Genomic DNA, 20,263 nt, shown 5'->3' on the forward strand with positions numbered 1-20,263 from the left:
CCACATCCCATGAACAAAGAAATATATATAAAATAAAGTTATTTACACCCTCAAAAGCTCTAATACAAAACCTCTGCTTAATCTTCAACAGCTGGAAGGGTATAATTAGTATCTTGTTTATGCAAGAATTTTCCATTATAAACATGCACATCACAATTCAAGGTATGGAAGAGTAACACGGGCATCAGGAAGCTACATGATTACTTTCCAATTCCCATAGTAGTTTCCTGGTTATTTCTTACTGTTGTCTTCATGTTGGCACTTTTATTTCTTTTCTATTCTTTCTTCTAGGTCTTTTCTCACCACCTTTTGCTTTCCTTTAAGATCTTTTGCTCCTTTCACCTTTCCTTTGCAGTTGAAGATGGTAAGTGATACAGTAGTTTGGTGGAAACCAAACTATGAACCATACTAGAAACACAGGGATCTGCAGATGCTGGAATCTGGAGCAAAAAATTACTCAGCAGGTCGAGCAGCATCTGTGGAGGGAAATGGGACAGTGAACATTTAGGGTTGAGACCCTTCATCTGGACTGAAAGGTAGAGGGGAGATAGCCAGTATAAAGAGATGAGGGGAAGGGCTGGAGCAAGAGCTGGCAAGCTACAAGTGGATCCAGGTGAGGGGGTGATAGGCAGATGGAGGCGGGAAGAGTGGGGGGAGGGGAAATGAGGCTGGGAGGTGATGGGTGGATGCTGTAGCTGATGGAATCTGTTAGCAAAGGAAGGTGCAGCATAAACCAAATAATGGAGGTGAGGTGGACAGATGGGAACAGTAGGGTGAAGGGACCCAATGTGAGGAGTGTGTGGGTGATGGGCAGGTGAAATGGGCAGAGGAGGGGAAAGAGTGAGGATGATGGTGGGCAGGGTGGGTGTAGGAGGAACTGGGTAGATCAGGAGAGAGAAAAGTGACAGAGGAGGAGCAGGTTACCTGAAATTGGGAGAATTCAATGTTCATGCCGTCAGGTTGTAAACTTTCCAGGTGGTAAAACAGTCACCAAGTCTGTGCTTGGTCTCACCGATGTAGAGGAGGCCACATTGAGAGTACTGAATGCAATAAACAAGGTTGGAGGAGGTGCATGTGAATCTGCCTCACCTGGAAGGGCTGTTTAGGATGCTGGATGATGGTGAGGGAGGGGGTGTGGGGACAGATGTTACACCTCCTAAGGTTGCAGGGGAAAGTGCTTGGGAAAGGGAAGGATGAGCAAACCAGGGAGTCATGGAGAGTGGTCCCTGTGGAAAGCAGAACCAGGTGGGGAGGAGAAGATGCATTTGGTCGTGGGATCGTGCTGTAGCTGGCAGAAATGCTGAAGAAAATGAAGAGTATTCCATCACACTCCTGACTTGAACATTGCAGATGGTGGACTGGCTCTGGGGAGTTAGGAGGAGAGTTACTTGTCACAGCATCCCTAGCCTCTGACCTGCTCTTGTAACCACATTGTGTATATTGGCTACTCTTCTGTTTCTGGACAATGGTAACCCCCAGGATATTGATAGTAGGGGATTCAGTGGTGGTAATCCCTTTGAATGTTGGGGGGGGGGGGGGGGGGGGGGGGGGGGGGGGGTGTTTAGCTGAATTTCTCTTGGATATTGTCCAGGTTTTGCTGCATTTGGTTGTGGAATACCTCATTATCTGAGACATCATTAATGGTGTTGAATATTGTGCAATCATCAGTAAACACCCCTAATTCTGACCTTGCGAATGAAGGTATGTCATTAATGGTTGATGGTTGGACCTAGGACATTACCTTGAGGTGCCTCATATCTCCCACATGATAGGATTTAAAAGCATAAGGCACTGTGGTATCTTCCTGCTGATAGAGATCGCCAAACATAAATCCTGGACTTTTACTTCTGATATCTGATCTTCAAAAATGAATTTAAGAAAACAGTATAACAGATTTTCCCTGTGGGGGGGGGGGGGGGGGGGGGGGGGGGGAACATTTCTTTTGAACACAGTCAGCTATTGATCCTGCTGTCAATTAATTTAAAGTGATAACAATTGTGCTAAACTTATCTTTTCAGTTAAGGTCAGCAGCAGTCCCAGTTGTCAAGAGTGCTTTAGCTTAATAAGTTAGATGCTGAGTGCAGTAGCTGACCTCCACTGTGTTCTCTACTTCCAACTTCATTATGGAAGTCTGGAATGCACTCCCACAGGCAGTGCAGTTGGCCACTTGCACTCTGTGGAACTGCTGGTTATCCACCAGCACAACCTGGCCCAATGTCACTGTTTCTACTAACAGCAATGTAATGCAAGTTAATTCCCATTGTTCCCAAATTTGCAGTCAATGGTGAGCAGCTTGTGCTGACCAAAGTTTGGACTTATCTAGTGCAGTTCCCCAATGGGAACTTGTAATTCGAAGTCAACCTGATTGCTTGCGACACAGTCCTGTGCATTGACAGGGCTCTCCTCATTGCATTGGAGTCACTGGTTCTGCCCAGAAAGCTTAATAAAAACCTGACAGCTGGTTTAATCAGCTGTTAAAATTGTCAGATTTTACATATTACTGCCATTCAAATTTATTCAAGAATTATAAACATTATCTAAATTTAAAAAAAATCAAAATACCTAAAACATTTAAAAGCAGTCAAGCAATGGAAAAATATCTACACTCTCTACAAGAGTCATAGAAATGCAGCAGTCCTTGCTGACCATCACCCTTAGTGTTCCTTGTGGCCATTTCCTTCCACTGAAGTCAGCGGAGAAGCAGTACCTGCACTAGGCCCATATTGCTATGTTTATCCGATTATGGGGAATTGCTCCAATTCTGTGCTTCCACCCTAGATTTCAAAGGAGTCCAGCATCAGTTTGCAATTAGAAGCAGAAGCAAAAAGCTGGTGTCAACTTCAGTGGTGAAATCCTGAACTTCTTCAGTATTAAGTGGGGAAAAATGCCAAGATTTCCAAAACCAGGCCATTAATTGCAAGACTGGGAGGGAGTCATGGTCTGTCACCATATGTAAAAATAGCTAATTTTATTAGAGTAGAGCATCTCCATGTCACAACGAAGATCCAGTGGTCACCTGATTTCAAAATTATAAATTCAACATCAGACAGCAGAACAAATATTGTTAACTCCAATTATAGAGGCAGAATAACTTTATGTTCTGTTTGCATGTGGTCCAGTCATTGATTAACTAATGTAAAACAGTCCATTCCAGATGTTACTTTAAAAGTTTCACTTTATCCTTCAGTACTTTAAATTTGGGGTTACAGTTTATCTTTTTGATAAAAGTTGCTTGGAGTTCTTCTTCAGATTTGTAGTTACTATCACCAATTTCAGTATAGTACTGGGATAGAACCTACAAAAGATTAAATACATTTCCGGTGAGATTTTAACAAAGAGTAAACACACCAGATGGGAAAGTACTCAAAATAATCAAAAACATTCCTTTTAACTGTTTCAGCATCTCAAAATCAGAGTCATAGAGTTATACAGCATGGAAATTGGCCCTTTGGCCCAACTCAACCATGACGACCAAGGTACCTTCCTGAGCTAGAGCCATTTCCCTGCATTTGGCCCACTTCCCTCCAAACCTTTCCTAGCACATAGTTGCCTAAATGTCTTTTAAACATTGTAATTGTACCCAGCTCAACAGCTGTTTCTGGCAATTCATTCCACATACCCAACACCCTCTGTGTGGGAAAAGTTGCCTCCCAGGTCCTGTTTTAATTTTTCTTCCTCGCCTCCAACCTATGCCTTCTAGTTTTGGAATCCCTACCCTGGGATAAAGACTGTGCCCATCAACCTTATCTATGCCCCTCAAGATTTTATAAAACCGCCGTAAGATCAACACTCAGCATCCTTCGTTCCAAGAAAAACAGTCCCAGCCTCTCCTAATAACTCAAGTTCTCCAATCCCACAACATCCTTATTAATCTTTCCTGCACCCACTCTGGCTTAATCACATCTTTCTGATAGTTTGGTGACCAGAACTGCACACAATATTCCAGGTGTGATCACACCAGTGCAGTGTACAGCTGTAATATGATGTCCCAGCTCTTGTATTTCATACCCCATACAATGAAGGCCAGCATGCCATATGCCTCCCTCACCACTTTGTCTACCTGTGTTGCCACTTTTAGGGAACTATCTACTTGTACCCTTGGTCTCTCTGTTCTATAACACTTCCCAGGGCCCTGTCATTTACTGTGCAAGTCCTGCCCTGGTTTAACTTCCCAAAATACATCATTTTGTACTGGTCCGAGTTAAAATCCATCTGCCAGTCCTTTGCTCATTTTCCTGGTCGGTCCAGATCCTGTTGCAATCTTAGACAACCTTCTTCACAGCACCAATCCGCAAACTTACTAATCGTGCAACCTATGTTCTCATCCAAATTATTAATATATATGCAGGGGACCCAGCCTCTAATGTGAAAACCAACCCCCCACTACCACCACCTTATTTCACTATGTATTTACATTTAAAGCCACAAACGTACCTTTTTTCTTAACTTTTTAATTGAAATTTCTTGCTCTGGAGACTGCCGTAGAACCATCTTGATTGTTTTTTTCCAGTTGAATTTCCCTGAAATAAATCAGAACTCTCAATATAGCATCACCTGGCTTGAGAAATTACTGGGCAAGATTTTATTCAGTGGCACCACCCACAAAATTGCTGAGGAAAAACTTGGTAATGCCATGTGCCAAAGTTGCCAGGTTTTATCAAGATGATTGAATATCTTTGATACTGATTAACATTCAAAATTTACAGGATTCTATGCAGGATGTGAGCAGACACCCTGACATACTGCTGGGGAATCTCTGCAGGATTGTGGTTCACTGCTGGACTCTGTTTATTGACAGATTCGCGAGCTGGAATCTGTCAGGGAATATGTGACTTCCACATTTGATTGCACATATAAATGCCAGCAAGTTCAGAACTTTATATTTTGTTCTTATTTACTTTTATTTTTCAGGATCTAGATATCACTGCCAAAGCCAGCATTTATTGCCTATCCCTGCCCTTCAGAAGGTGGTAATTAGTCATCTCTTTTGAACAGCTGCAGACCTGGTGAAGGTGCTCCCACTGTTGGACAAAGACTTCCAGGATTTAGACCCAGTGACAATGAAGGGCTGGTAATATACTTGCAAGTCACGATAGTACATGACTTTCAGGAGGTGGCATTCCCATGCACTTGAAGCCCTAGTTCTTCTTGGTAGCATAGGTGAGTTTGGAGGGTGTTATTGTGGTAGTCTGGATGAGTAGATGCTGTGCATTTTGTAGATGCCACATGCTATAGCTATTGTGCAACTGTAGTGGAACGAATTAAGGCTTATGACAGAGAATGGAATACCAATCAAACTGGCTGCTTTGACTTGGGGTGCAATAAGCTTTTTGGTCCCGACATTCCTAGCAATGGGATCCTGGTGAGAAGATTTAAAAGGAGCTGAACTACAGTGGCACGGCCATTGTAAGAGTAGCTGTTTTGAGACTGAAATGCTGAGGCTTTTTCTTGAGAGGCTTTGGCAAGGAGACTGACTACTGGCAAGGTAAGATCTATTACTTTCCTCTGCAGTCTTGTAGTTTTGAGATGGCAGTTAGGGCAGCTGTATGCTCCTCCTGTAGGATATAGATCAGGGAAACTTCCAGTGTCACAAGTGGCTATACCAATGCGAGGTGTCCAGCTGCAACTCCTGACTGACTGCATTGAGTGGCTGGAGCTGAAGTTGCACTTGCTCAGAAGCATCAATGATGCTGAGTCATAGACGGGAGCTTTAGTATATTGCCTCCTGGGTGCCAGGGTCAAGGCTGTCTCCAAGCATTTGCAGAACACTCTCAAGGGAAAGGGAGAGTTGCCAGAGGTCATCAGGGATTAGTACCAACATAGGGAGAAGAGAGGATGAGGTGCTGCAGAGTGAATATAGGGAGTTAGGCAGGTTAAAAATCAGGATCTCAAGGATTGTAATCCCTGGATTACTCCCAGTGCCATGCACTAGTTAGGGTGGGGATAGAATAGGGCAGATGAAAGCATGGCTGAGGAGCTTGTGCAGGAGGAAGGAATTTGGGTCCTTGGACCACTGGGATCTCTTGTGGGAAAGAGGTACAGGAGGGATGGGTTGCACCTGAACTGGAGGAGGACCAATGCCCTGGTAGGGAGATTAGCTAGTGCTACTCAGGAGTTTAAACTACTGTGGTGGGCAGAGGGGTGAGATGGTAGGACCCAAAGCAGTAGTGTGTCAGATGAGGAAGTTGAGGCAGATGAACTCTGGTACATGAGGCTGGGATATTATAGTTACAGAAAATGGCTTGGGGATGGGCAGGACTGGCAGCTCAATGTCTGGGGTACAGATGCTTACAGGTGTTATAGAGGTGAAGGTAACAGGAGGGGGAGTTGCATTTTTGAGGGAGAACACCATGGCAGTACTACGAGAGGATATTCTTAGGGGATCATCTAGTGAGGCTCTATGGATGGAACTTAGAAATAAGGAGGGGTTGACTACTCTATGGGATTGTATTATTGGCCCCGCAAAAGTCAACGGGAATTTGAGCAGCAAATATGAAGGGAGATTGCAGGTAGCTTTAAGAATAATAGGACTTTAATGATTTTAACTTCCCTAATATTGACTGGGACTGCCATAGTGCTAAGGGCTTGAATGGGGCAGAATTTGTTAAATCTGTCAAGGAAAGCTTTCTCAAACATGTAGTTGGCCTGACTAGAAGGGGGCAACATTTGACCTATTGGGAAATGAAGCAGGGCAAATGACTGAAGTGTCAGTGGGAGAGCACTTTGGAACCAGTGACAATAATTTTATTAGTTTTAAATTAGTTGTGGAGAAAGATGTAACTGGTCAACAAATCTAAGTTCTTAAACTGGGGCAAGGCTAATTTTAATGGCATTCGACAGGAACTTAAAGGTTGATTAGGAGAGGCTGTCTGCAGGTAAAGGGATGTCTGGCAAGTGGGAAGTTTTTAAAGTGACATAGGGAGAGTTCAGGGACAACATCTTCCTGTTAGAGTGAAGGAAAGGTGGGCAGGATTAGGGAACCCTGGTAAATGAGGGATATTGAGGCTCTGGTCAGGAAAAAGGCATTTGTCAGCTGGGATCAAGCAAATCCCTTGAGTCTAAGGAATGTAGGGAAATCAGGAGGGTAAATGGAGGTCATAAAATAGCTTTGGCAGATAATGTGAAGAATATCCCAAGAGATTCTCTAAGTACATTAAGAGCAAAAGGGTAACTGGTAGCAGCAGGGATACTGAGCAGATTGGGAGGCAGATTTTGGAAAGGTGCAAGAATAACAGGGTTGTTATCATGGGAGACTTTAACTTCCCAAATAGTGATTGGCACCTGCTTAGTGCCAGAGGTTTGGACGGGGCGGAGTTTAGGTGTGTCTAGGATGGATTCCTGTCACAGTATGTTGACAGGCCGACTAGAGGGAATGCCATATTAGATCTAGTATTAGGTAATGAACCGGGTCAGGTGACAGATCTCTTGGTGGGTGAGCATTTGGGGGACAGTAACCACCGCTCCCTAACCTTAGCATTGTCATGGACAAGGATAGGAGCAAAGAGGATGGGAAGATATTTAATTGGGGAAGGGCAAATTATGAGGCTATAAGGCTAGAACTTGAGAGTGTAAATTGTGATGACATTTTTGAAGCGAAATGTACTACGGAGATGTGGTCGTTGTTCAGGGATCTCTTGCAGAATGTTAGGGATAAATTTGTCCCGGTGAGGCAGAGAAAGAATGGCAGGGTGAAGGAACCATGGGTGACAAGAGAGATGGAACAACTAGTGAGGAGGAAGAAGGCAGCATACATAAAGTGTAAGAAGCAAGGATCAGATAGGACTTGTGAGGAATATAGAGTAGCAAGGAAGGAAGTTAAGAAGTGGCTGAGGAGAGCAAAAAGGGGACAAAAAAAGGCTTTGGCGAGTAGGGTTAAGGAGAATCCCAAGGCTTTTTTCACATGTGAAGAGCAGAAAGATGATGAGAGTAAAGGTAGGACTGATCAGAGACAAAGCTGGGAAGATGTGCCTGAAAGCTGTGAAAGTGGGTGAGGTTCTCAATGACTACTTCTCTTCAGTATTCACCAAAGAGAGGGGCCTTGATGACGTTGAGGTCAGTGTTGGTAAGGTTAATGTTCTACAGCATGTTGATATCAAGAGACAGGATGTGTTGGAGCTGTTAGAAAGTATTAGGACAGATAAGTCCCCGGGGCCTGATGGAATATTCCCCAGGCTGCTCCGCAAGGCGAGGGAGGAGATTGCTGAACCATTGGCTAGGATCTTTGAGTCCTCGATGTCCACGGGAATGGTACCGGAGGACTGGAGGGTGACAAATGTTGTCCCCTTATTCAAAAAAGATAGTAGGGATAGTCCAGGGAATTACAGACCAGTGAGCCTTATGTCTGCGGTGGGCAAGCTGTTGGAAAGGACTCTAAGGGATAGGATCTATGAGCATTTAGAAACTCATGGACTGATTAGGGACAGCCAGCATGGCTTTGTGAAGGGAAGATCATGTCTCACAAGCCTGATAGGGTTCTTTGAGGAGGTGACCAGGAAGATTGATGAGGGTAGTGCAGTAGATGTGGTCTACATGGATTTTAGTAAGGTGTTCGACAAGGTTCCACATGGTAGGCTTCTTCAGAAGGTCAGAGGGCGTGGGATCCAGGGAGGCTTGGCCATGTGGATTCAGAATTGGCTTGCCTGTAGAAAGCAGATGGTTGTGCTGGAGGGAGTGCATTCAGCTTGGAGGGCTGTGACTAGTGGTGTCCCACAAGGATCTGTTCTGGGACCTCTACTTTTCATGATATTTATTAATGACTTGGATGAGGGGTTAGAAGGGTGGGTTAGCAAGTTTGCAGACGACACATTTGTGGATAGTGTGGAGGACTGTCAAAGCTTGCAGAGGGATATTGATAGGATGCAGAGCTGGGCTGAGAAGTGGCAGATGGAGTTCAATCTGGAGAAGTGTGAGGTGGTACACTTTGGAAGGACAAACTCCAAGGTGGAGTACGAGGTTAATGGCAGGATTCTGGGTAGTGAGGAGCAGAGGGATCTGGGGGTTCATATCCACAGATCACTGAAAGTTGCCTCACAGGTGGATAGGGTAGTTAAGAAAGCTTATGGGATGTTAGCTTTCATAAGTTGTGGGATCGAATTTAAGAGCCGCGAGGTAATGATGCAGCTCTACAAAACTCTGGTTAGACCACACTTGGAGTACTGTGTCCAGTTCTGGTTACCTCATTATAGGATGGATGTGGAGGTGTTGGAAAGGGTGCAGAGGAGATTTACCAGGATGCTGCCTGGATTGGAGAGTATGCATTATGAGGAGAGACGAAGGGAGCTAGGGCTTTACTCTTTGAAGAAGAGGAGGATAAGGGGAGACATAATAGAGGTATACAAAATATTAAGAGGAAAAGATAGAGTGGACAGCCAGTGCCTCTTTCCCAGGGCACCAATGCTCAATACAAGAGGGCATGGCTTTAATGTAATGGGTGGGAAGTTCAAGGGAGATATCAGAGGGAGGTTTTTCACCCAGAGAGTGGTTGGTGCATGGAATGCACTGCCTGGGGTAGTGGTGGAGGCAGATATGTTGGTCAAGTTCAAGAGATTGTTAGATAAACATATGGAGGAATTTAAAATAGGGGGATATGTGGGAGGAAGTGGTTAGATAGTCTTAGGTGTGGTTTAAAGGTCGGCATAACGTGGTGGGCCGAAGGGCTTGTATTGTGCTGTATAGTTCTATGGTTAACTAGGAAGAGAATAGGTTCCCTTAAGGAGCAATGCGGTCATCTGTGTGAAGCCATAGGAGGTGGGCAAAGTCTTAAATGAAAGTCTCATCTGTATTTACCATGGAGAAGGTCATATAAGCTAGGGAATTCAGGGGAGAAAATAGTGATGTCTTGAAATATATCCATATTACAAGAGGGGCTGGCAGTCTTAAAGTACATGTAGATAAATTGCTGAATCCCTGGCAGAAACATATGTATCATCATTAGTCACGGGTGAGGTACTGGAAGATTAGACGGTGGCTAATGTTGTGCCCTTCTTTATTTAAGAAGGGCTGCAAGAACAATCCAGGGAACTACAGGCCAGTGAGCCTGACATCAGTGGTGACAAGTTACTGGAGGGGATTCTGAGAGACAGGATATACCTGAATTTGGAAAGGCAAGGACCGATTAGGGATAGTCAGCACAGTTTTGTGTGTGGGAAATCATGTCTCACAAATTTAATTGTGTTTTTTTTTGAAGAGGTGACCAAGAGGATTGAAGGCAGGGTGGTGGGCATTATCTATGTGGACTTTAGCAAGGCCTTTGACAAGGTTGCACATGATAGGCTGGTCCAGAAAGTTAAATCACATGGGATCCAGGGTGAGCTAGCCAATTGGATACAAAATTGGCTTGATGGTAGGAATCGGGGTGGTAGTGGAGGGCTGATTCTCAGATTGGAGCCTGTGACCAGTGGTGTGCTGCAGGGATCTGGACTTGGCTGATTGTTGTTTGTCATCTGTATTAATGACTTGGATGAGAATGTAGTTGGCATGATTAATAAATTTGCAGATGACACCAAAATTGGTTGTATAGTGGACAGTGAAGAAGGTTATCTAAGATTACAACAGGATCTAGATCAATTGGGGAAGTGGGCAAAGGAATGGCAGATGTAATTTAACTCCTAAGTGTGAAGTGTTGCATTTTAAGTTAAACCAGGGTAGGACTTGCACAGTAAATGGCAGGGCTTTGGAGTGTTGTAGAATAGAGAGACCTTGGGGTACAAGTACATAGTTCCCTGAAAGTGGTGACACAGGTAGACTGGTGAAGAAGGCACATGGCATCCTTGCCTTCAACAGTCAGGGCACGGAGTACAAGAGGTGGGACATCATCTTACAATTGTACAAAACATTAGTAAGACCACACCAGGAGTACTGTGTGCAGTTCTAGTTACCTAGCTATAAGAAGGAGGTCCTTAAGCTGGAAAGGGTGCAAGTCCTAAGGAGAGACTGGATAGGCAGTTGCTCTAGATTCTAGCATCTGCAATCTCTTGTTTCCCCTGGATGGGCTGGGACTGTTTTCCCTGGAGTGGAGGAGGTTGAGGGGTGATCTTAGAGCTTTTTTGTCTTGGTCTTATAGCCACAGTACTCATTGACAAGTTGAGTTCCTATGATGTTAATGTAGGGGGATTCCCATGCCCAAAGATTGCCTGGGTCTTGCCACATGCAGGTGTGGAATTCTTCATTCGCTGACGAGCTGTGAATACCTGGCTTTGTCTCATCATTTTCTTCCACTTCTTTAGTTTCTGTAATTTCAACTTTCTTCTCCTTAGATTTGGGTTCACCTGTTTGACATGCAAAAAGAGCATCAAAAAAAAATTTAGTCTTGAATAAAGTGTAACAGTTGGCTACAATTAGGATGTGCCATTATGCAGAAAGCCAAATAGACAAAACTGAAGTCCAGGCTTAATATTGCACCCAATCCCAACGTTTTTATTTGAACCATTTTCCTTTCCTCTGTAAAACAAACAATTTTAACTTGATAACACAACTTGTTTCAGTAATGAGAAAATTCAATTCTTCGAGTTAGACTTGCACCCTCCAAACCACATGCATGCATCAATTTCATCTACATCTTTCTCTGCAACTGTCTTGTTACATGACAAATACTGACACATTAGTCAAAGGTCTGTATGTTTACATAAGCAATAGGAGGCTATGTCTTCACTGTCATTCAAATGAATTTTTTCCTCAGAAGCACACATCCCTGCAATAAACCAAATCCCTCAGTTCCTCTAATCCCTAAAAAGCACTTAATCAGTGTCTTGAAAATACTCTGAGCCTCCATAACCCTGTTGAGACTGTTATCCTTAGCTGACACACCCCAACCAGCTGAAACATCAACTCAGTATATACTTTTTAAGAACTTTGTATATTTCAACAAGATCACCTCTCATTCTTCTGAACTTTAGAATATTCTCTCCTCCAACATCAAATGAGCCATTCCAGGAATCAGTCTGGTGAAGCTTTGCTACACTCCCATCATAAATTTATCCTTCCTCAAATAGGGTAACCAGACTTGTATGCAATATTCCAGAGTTGTCTCAACAGGACCCCACATTAATGGAACAAGACAACTGTACTCTTGTACTCAAATCCTCACACAGTAAAGACCAAAATACTGAGCACATGCTGGAATCTGGAGCAAAAACAAACTGCTGGAGGAACTCAGTGGCTCAAGCAACATCTGTAGAGGCAAATGGATGTTGACAGCACTATGTTTATTTAAAAAAAAGCCCTGCACATCTCCTTTTGAACTTACCCCCCTCACCTTAAATACATGCCTCTAGTTTTAGACATTTTGACCCTGGGGAAAAAGAACAGCCAATTCACCCTGGATCCCATGCATCTTAATCTTCTGAATGAGCCTCCCATGAGGGACCTTGTCAAATGCCTTACAAAAATTCATGTAAACATCCACAGCTCTACCTTTATCAATCACATTCATCACCACCTCAAAGCTCAATCAAGTCAGTAAGACACAACTTGTCCCGCACAAAGCTATGCTGACTGTTCCTAGTTAGGCTATGGTTTTCCAAATGCTCATAAATCCTATCCCTAAGAATCTCTCCAATACCTTCCCTACTATGACATGAGACTCAATGGTCTATCGTTTCCAGGATTATCCCTAGTTCTCTTCTTGAATAATGGAACAACATTAGCTACTCACCAGTCCTCTGGGACCTTGCCTGTGGCTAGAGAGGACATGAAGATCTTGATCAATCTCATCTCATCTCTTGCCTCTCTCAATAACCTGGGGTATATCCCATCAGGCCTTGGGGACTTATCCAACTTAATGTTCTTTGAGAGACCAAACACTACTTCCTTTATCTCAAAATGCCCTAGCATATTAGCATGCTCCATACGGGTCTCACTATCCTTTACGTCCTTCTCCTCGGTAAACACTGATGCAAAGTACTCATTTAGGACCTCTCCCACATCCTATGCCTCCAAGCACATGTTCCCTCCTTTATTCTTGAGTGGTCCTACCCTCTCCCTAATTACCTTCTTGCTTGATGTATGTATAGAATGCCTTAGGATTCTCTTTAATCTTATGGACTTAAGTTCTACAGACTTTTCAAGGCCCCTCCTAGCTCTCCTAATTCCCTTCTTGAGTTATTTTCTAGCCTCTTTATAATCCTCAAGGGCCCTGTTTAATTTTAGCTTCCTAAACCTTACATGTGCTTCCTTTTTCTTCTTTACTAAATTCACCACATCTCTCAATATCTAAGGTTCCCTTGCTTTGCTGTCTTTGTCCTTCTTACAGGAACATGCCTGTCCTGTACTCTGTGCAGTTGGACTTTATATACCCTCCACATGTCAGATGTGGATTTGCCCAGAAATAGCTGTTCCTAGTTAACTCTCCTTAATTCCTGCCAAATACTCCCGTAATTTGCCTTGTTCCGATTTAATATTCTCTTGCAAGGTCATACTTATCCTTATTTATAGCTATCTTAAAAACTTGGGAGTTGTGGTCACTGTTCCCTAAATGTTCCCCCACTGAAAGGTCCGTCACTTGATGGGGGATGAAGGCACATAAAGACTGGTCGTCCATGGTGAAGGTGAATGTTGGGAGAATTAGAAGTTGTCAAAATGGTGGTGGACATGATAACTGTCCCAGATTTAGGTGGGAAAGGTCTGGATAAGAGGAAACAGGATAGAGTCAAGGTATGAGGGTAGGGCAGAGCAGGCAGAAAGAATGGGTCTACTGAATGTCCTGTTTGTGAATCATGGGTAAGAGGCCAACATACTATTTGCCTCCTTAATAGTTTGATGAACCTGCACATTAACTTAAAATCATTCATTTACAACATTACCCATATCCTTCTGAATGCCAACACCCTTCATTCAACATTTTAAAACATTTTCTATCAATGAGGGTAACCTTGCATTTTTCCAGATTATGTCATCCACTCTTTCCCATGCACTCAGTATCTATAGCCTCAAGCCCCTGTGCATCCTTCTCACACCACCACCTAGCTTTGCAGCATCAACAAGCTCGTCACCTCATCCAAATCACTGATATGGATTGTAACAATTGTGGTTTCAGCACCAATTGCCACAACACTCCACTGGTCAGCCTCCCAACCAGAAACTAATCTGTTTATTCTTAATCCATTTTCTATCCATTAATCAATCCTTTATTCATGCCTGTATATGTTACCCACAATACAATGTGTACCAATTTTGCAAAATCTTTTGTGTGGCATCTTGTCAAAGGCCTTCTGAAAACCCAAACACACCACATTTTTGCATCCTCATTAGCCATGGGTGAAGTATTAAAAGACTGGAGGATAGCTGATGTCCTCTTATTCAAAAAGGGCAGCAGAGATGAGCCTGGAAGCTATAGACCAGTGAGCCTTACAGCAATGGTAGGGAAATAGTTGGAGAAGAGTCCGAGGGATAGGATTTATGTTCACTTGGAAGAGCAGGGACTGATTAGGAGTCAGCATGATTTTGTGCAGGGAAGATCATGTCTCACAAATCTGAGTTTTCTAAGGAAGTAACTAAGAAAGTTGATGAAGGCAGCGCAGTAGATTTACTTGGACTTCAGTAAGGTTCTCGACAAGGTCTGCATGGTAGGCTGGTCCAGAAGGTTAAGGCACAAGGGATCTGAGGAGTGTTGGCATACTGGGTCCAAAATTGGCTTGGTAATAGGAGGCAGAGTGTAGTAGTGGTGGATAGATGTTTTTCTGACTGGAAGTCTGTAACAAGCAGAGTACGGCAGGGATTGGTGGCTGGGACTTTGGTTATTTGTAATATCTATATAACTGACGGATGAGAACGTAGGTGGTGTGATTAGAAAGTTTGCAGACAACACAAAATATGAAGAAGGTCGTCTAAAGATACAGCAGGACATAGATCAGCCGGAAAGTTGGGCAAAGCATTGGCAGATGGAGTTTAATTCAGACAAGTGTGAGGTACTGCCCTTTGGGAAGTCATATTCTAGTAGGACATATAGAGTAAATTGCAGGGACCTTAGTTGCATTGATGTACAGAAGGACCTTGGGGTACATATCTATAGCTCACTGAAAGTGGGGACACAGGTGGACAGGGTAGTGAAGATATTTGGTATGCTTGCCTTCATAGGCAAAGGCATTGAGTATAAAAGTTGGGATGTCATGTTGCGCATGTACTAAACATTGGTGCAACCACATTTGGAGCATTGTGTACAGTTCTGGTCACCACACTATAGGAAGGATGTGGTAGAAATAGAGTGCAGAAGAGATTCGCCAGAATGTTGCATGGAATGGAGGGCTCTAGTTATAAGGAGAAATTGGATAAACTGGATTTATTCTCATTGGAATGTAGGAAGCTTAGGGGTGATCTTATAGAGGTTTATAAAACTCAGGGGCGCAGATAGTCATAATCTTTTTCCCTGGGCAGGGGGGTCTCGAACTAGAGGGCACAGGTTTAAGGTGAAGGGGAAGAAATTTAAAGGAGATCTGAGGGGTGAGTTTTCATACCAAGGGTGGTGGACATCTGGAATGAGCTCCCAGTGGTGGTGTTGAAGGCAGATACAACTACAATGATCACAATGTTTGGATAGGTACTTAGATGGGAAAGGCATAGAGGGATACGGGCCTAATGCAGGCAAATGGGATTAGTGTACATAGGTATCATGGTTGGCATGGGAGAGGTAGGCTGAAAGTGCCCATTTGTGCTGTATGATTCTATGATTCAACTTGGTTTGCCCATGTCCATGCTGTTAGTTACAACCCAAAAAATTCCAACAGATTTGTCAGACCTGATTTACCTTTCACAAATTCACACTGACTCCACCCAATCCAATTATTTACCATGTACTCCATTAACACCATAGTAAATAGATTTCAGCATTTTCCCTTTCAATAACATCAGGCTATAGTTCCCAGTTTTCACTCTCTCTCCTTTCTTAAATAGTAGGATTACATTTGCTATCTTCCAACATTTAGGAATCCTTCTATAATTTTCAATGATGACAAACAAAGCATCCATTATAGCCATAGCCACATACTTCAAAATCTTTGGATGCAGTCATTCAACATAGGAACAGGTACTTCAGCTCACCATGTCCACACTGACCACCAAGTACCGATCTATAGTAATTGCATTTACAGACACATGGTCCGTTGTCTACAAATGCCATATCAATTCAAGTGCTTGTCCAGATTCTTCTTAAATTTTGAGTACCTGTCTCCTCCACATTCTCAAGCAATGCGTTGCAAATTACAACCACCCACTGGGTGAAAAAACTTTGTTAGATTCCCTTCAAACCTCTTACAATTTAAACACTTTAAACCTATGCTCTCTGCTCTTAGGCACCTGTTCTCTGGCGAAAAGTTTCTTACCATCTATCCTCTCATAATTTGGTATACCTCTAATTAGGTCCTCCTCCTATCCCTCTTCCACCACCCTCTGTTCCAATGAAAACCAACCAGTTTAACCAGGTTCTCCTTATAACCAAAACATACTGTTCTCGTCAATCTTCTCTGCACCTTCTCCAGTGCAATCACATCCTTCCTATGATGGAACAACCAGAAATGCACACAATATTCCATCTGTGGCTTAACCAATGTTTTATAAAGCTGCATTAAGATCTCCCTGCTCCTATACTCTATATCCTGACTAATGAAGGCAAGAATCCCACATGCGTTCTTCACCCTACCTACCTGTGCTGCCACCTTCAGGGATCTTTGGCCTTCTTACCAAGGTCCCTTCATTCTTCAATACTCCCAAGGCCCTATACATATGTATACTTTCCTTACTTGACCCCCCCCCCCCCCCCAAGAAACAAAATGCATCACCTCATACTTACCAACATTAAATTCCCATGATGAGGCTTTCCACTCCACGACAACTGAGGTGTGCTCCTTTTTCAGTAAATGGGGTTTCCCTTCCACCACAACCAATGCTGCCCTCACATCCTCCTGCCCACCTCCCCCCCCCCCCCCACCATAACAGGAACAGGGTTCCCCTTGTCCTCACTTACCACCTCACCAGCCTCCGCATCCAACACATCATTCTCTGCAACTTCTACCACTTCCAATGGGATCCCACCACTAGGCACATCTTCCCCTCCCCGCTCCTTTCCGCTTTCCGTAGGGACCGCTCTCTCCATGACTTCCATGTCCACTCATTCCTCCCTGGAAATGACTCTCCTGGCACATCCCTAAAACTGCACTAAGTGTTACACCTGTCCCTACACCAACTCCCTTGCCACCATTCAGGGCCCTAGACAGTCCTTCCAGGTGAGGCAGCGCTTCACCTGTGAATCCAAGGGTATTACTTATGACATCCGCTGCTCCCAGTGCGGCTCCTCTACATCGGTGAGACCCAACGCAGATTAGGTGACCGCTTCGTCAAGTGCCTTCACTCCATCCACTGCAAAAGCAAAGATCTCCTGGTGGCCACCCACTTCAATGCCACATCCCACTCCCATACCAACTTGTCTACCCATGGCCTCCTCCACCGCCACAATGAGGCCAGATGAGGGTTGGAGGAACAACACCTCATGTTCCGCCTTGGTAGTCTCCAACTTGACGGCCTCAATATCAATTTCTCTAACTTCCAATAACCCCTCCCCTCTTCTCCTTCCCCCCCCCACACCCCCTACCTTTTTTTTTACCCGTCCTTTGTCTTCCCTCATTCCTGTGACCCCCTCCCCTCTTCTCTATCCCCATCCCCTGCCCTCATGACCTGCCCATCCCTTCCTGTAGCCTCATGACCTGTCCATCTATTCCCCACCTCCTTCCCTTTATTCCATGGTCCATTGCCCTCCACTACCGGATTCCTCCTCCTCCAGCCCTTTGCCTCTTCTACCCATCACCTCTCAGCTACTTGCATCTCCCCTCCCCCCCCCCCCCCCCCCCCCCCCCCCCACCCTCTCCCTCTCACCCGGACGCACCTATCACCTGCCTGCATGTACTCCTCCCCCTCCCCCGACCTTATTCTGGCTTTTGCCCTCTTCCTTTCCAGTCCTGATGCAGGGTCTCAGCCTGAAACATCAACTGTTCATTTCTCTCCATAGATGCTGCCTGGCCTGCTGAGATCCTCCAGCATTTTGTGTGGTGCTCCAGAATCTCTTGTGCCAACATTAAATTCCATCTGCCATTGCTCTGCCCAATTGATCAATATCATTCTGGAGCCTAAGACAATCTTCCTCACTATCAACACCATCACCACCAATTTTTGTGTCATCTATAAACTTACTAATCATACCTGCTACATTTACATCTGTCATTAATGTATGTAACAAACAGCAAAGGTCCTAACACCACTGGTCACAGGCTTCCATTCATAAGGCATCCTCCGCCATCACCCTCTGTCTTCTATTGCCAAACCAATTTTTGATCCAATTTACCAACTTGGTTTGGATCGCATAGGCCCCAACATTTCAGACCAGCCTTCCATGTGGGACCTTGTCAAAGGCTTTACTGAAGCCAATACAAACCACATCAACCTTCCTGCCCTCATTAATATATTTATCCACTTCTTCAAAAAACTCAAATGCATTAGTTAGACAGGCAAATTTGTGCTGACTATCTCTGATCAACCCCTGCCTTTCCAAGTATAGATTAATCCAGTCCCTCAGAATTTTGCCCAATAATTTCCTTACCATTAACAATAAACTATCTGGTCTATAATTGCCTGGCTTATCCCTGCTGGCCTTCTTGATGAAGGGTACCACATTTGCTGTCTTCCAATCATCTGGCACGTTACTCTCCATCATGGAATCAGCAATCTCCTTCCTTGCCTCCCATAGCAGCCTGGGATACATCTCATCAGACCTTGGAGACATCTAATACCTCCTTTTTAATCTTAATGTGTTGTAGAGTTTTACTGTCCTAACTGAATGATTCATTTAAGACCTCATTCGTGTCCTCTGGCTCCAATCACAGATCGCCCCTAATGGGTCCCACTCTTTTCCCTGGTTGTCCTCTTGCTCCTAATATAAAATGCCTTAGGATTTTCCTTAATCTCACTGCCAGTGATACTTCATGGCCCCTCTTTGTCCTCCTAATTTTGTTTTAAGCACTCACCTTACACTCTCTATACTCAAGTTTTTGATATATTTGTATTGGACAGGGATGTAGGTGGGCTGATTAGTAAGTCTGCAGACAACATGAAAATTAATGGAATTGTGGATAGTGAGGAATGTCAAAGAATACAGCAGAATATAGATCATCTACAGATATGGGAGGAAAAGTGGCAGATGGAGTTTAATCCAAACTGGGGAGAGTTTAAACTAGAATTGTTGGGAGGTGGGATCCAAACTGGAGAGACTGGGGAAGAGGTGTTTGGCTCTCAAATAGTGAAAGCTTGTAGTCGGTATGAGAGGAAGGATAGGCAGGTGATAGAGAAGGGACATACTCAGACCGACGGTTTGAGATGTGTCTATTTTAACGCAAAGAGTATAGTGAACAAGGCGGACGAGCTTAGAGCTTGGATAAATACTTGGAGCTACAATATGGTGGCCATTACAGAGACTTGGATGGCTCAGGGACAGGAATGGTTACTTCAAGTGCCGGGTTTTAGATGTTTCAGAAAGGACAGGGAGGGAGGCAAAAGAGGTGGGGAAGTGGCACTGTTGATCAGAGAGTGTGTCACGGCTACAGAAAAGGTGGACGTCATGGAGGGACAGTCTACGGAATCTCTGTGGGTGGAGGTTAGGAACAGGAAGGGGTCAATAACTTTATTGGGTGTTTTTTTTAATAGGCCGCCCAATAGTAACAGGGATATCAGGGAGCAGATAGGGAAGCAGATCCTAGAAAGGTGTGATAATAACAGAGTTGTTGTGATGGGAGATTTTAGTTTCCCAAATATCGATTGGCATCTCCATACAGTGAGGGGTTTAGATGGGGTGGAGTTTGTTAAGTGTGTTCAGGAAGGATTCTTGACACAATATGTAGATAAGCCTACAAGAGGAGAGGCTGTGCTTGATTTGGTATTGGGAAATGAACCTAGTCAGGTGTCAAATCTCTCAGTGGGAGAGCATTTTGGAGATAGTGATCATAATTCTATCTCCTTTACAATAGCATTGGAGAGAGATGGGAACAGACAGACTAGAAAGGCGTTTACTTGGAGTAAAGGGAATTATGAGGCTCTCAGGCAGGAAATTGGAAGATTAAATTGGGAACAGATGTTCTCAGGGAAAAGTACGGAAGAAATGTGGCAAACATTCAGGGCTTATTTGTGTGGAGTTCTGCATAAGCATGTTCCAATGAGACAGGAAAGTTACGATAGGATACAAGAACCGTGGTGTACAAAGTCTATAATGAATCTAGTCAAAAGAAAAAGA

The 20,263-nt window shown here is 44.0% G+C and overlaps 1 protein-coding gene across 2 annotated transcripts in view; it reads right to left on the reverse strand.

The window, feature by feature from the left end:
- Nucleotides 1-2,862: 2,862 nt before the first annotated feature.
- Nucleotides 2,863-20,263, reverse strand: part of lyar (Ly1 antibody reactive homolog (mouse)) — a 35,016-nt gene continuing 17,615 nt past the window's right edge. The window contains exons 7-9 of one of the 2 annotated variants that reach the window (XM_052010303.1): nucleotides 11,190-11,267; nucleotides 4,435-4,520; nucleotides 2,863-3,295 (exon numbers count right to left, since the gene is read on the reverse strand). In XM_052010303.1, coding sequence (XP_051866263.1) covers nucleotides 3,158-3,295; nucleotides 4,435-4,520; nucleotides 11,190-11,267 — 302 coding nt within the window. In that variant the 3' untranslated portion in view covers nucleotides 2,863-3,157. The remainder of the gene's footprint in view (nucleotides 3,296-4,434; nucleotides 4,521-11,189; nucleotides 11,268-20,263) is intronic. The other variant, XM_052010302.1, reaches the window with a different exon arrangement.

Source organism: Pristis pectinata, chromosome 2 (assembly GCF_009764475.1).
Source record: "Pristis pectinata isolate sPriPec2 chromosome 2, sPriPec2.1.pri, whole genome shotgun sequence".
In the NCBI taxonomy this organism is placed as follows: Eukaryota; Metazoa; Chordata; class Chondrichthyes; order Rhinopristiformes; family Pristidae; genus Pristis; species Pristis pectinata.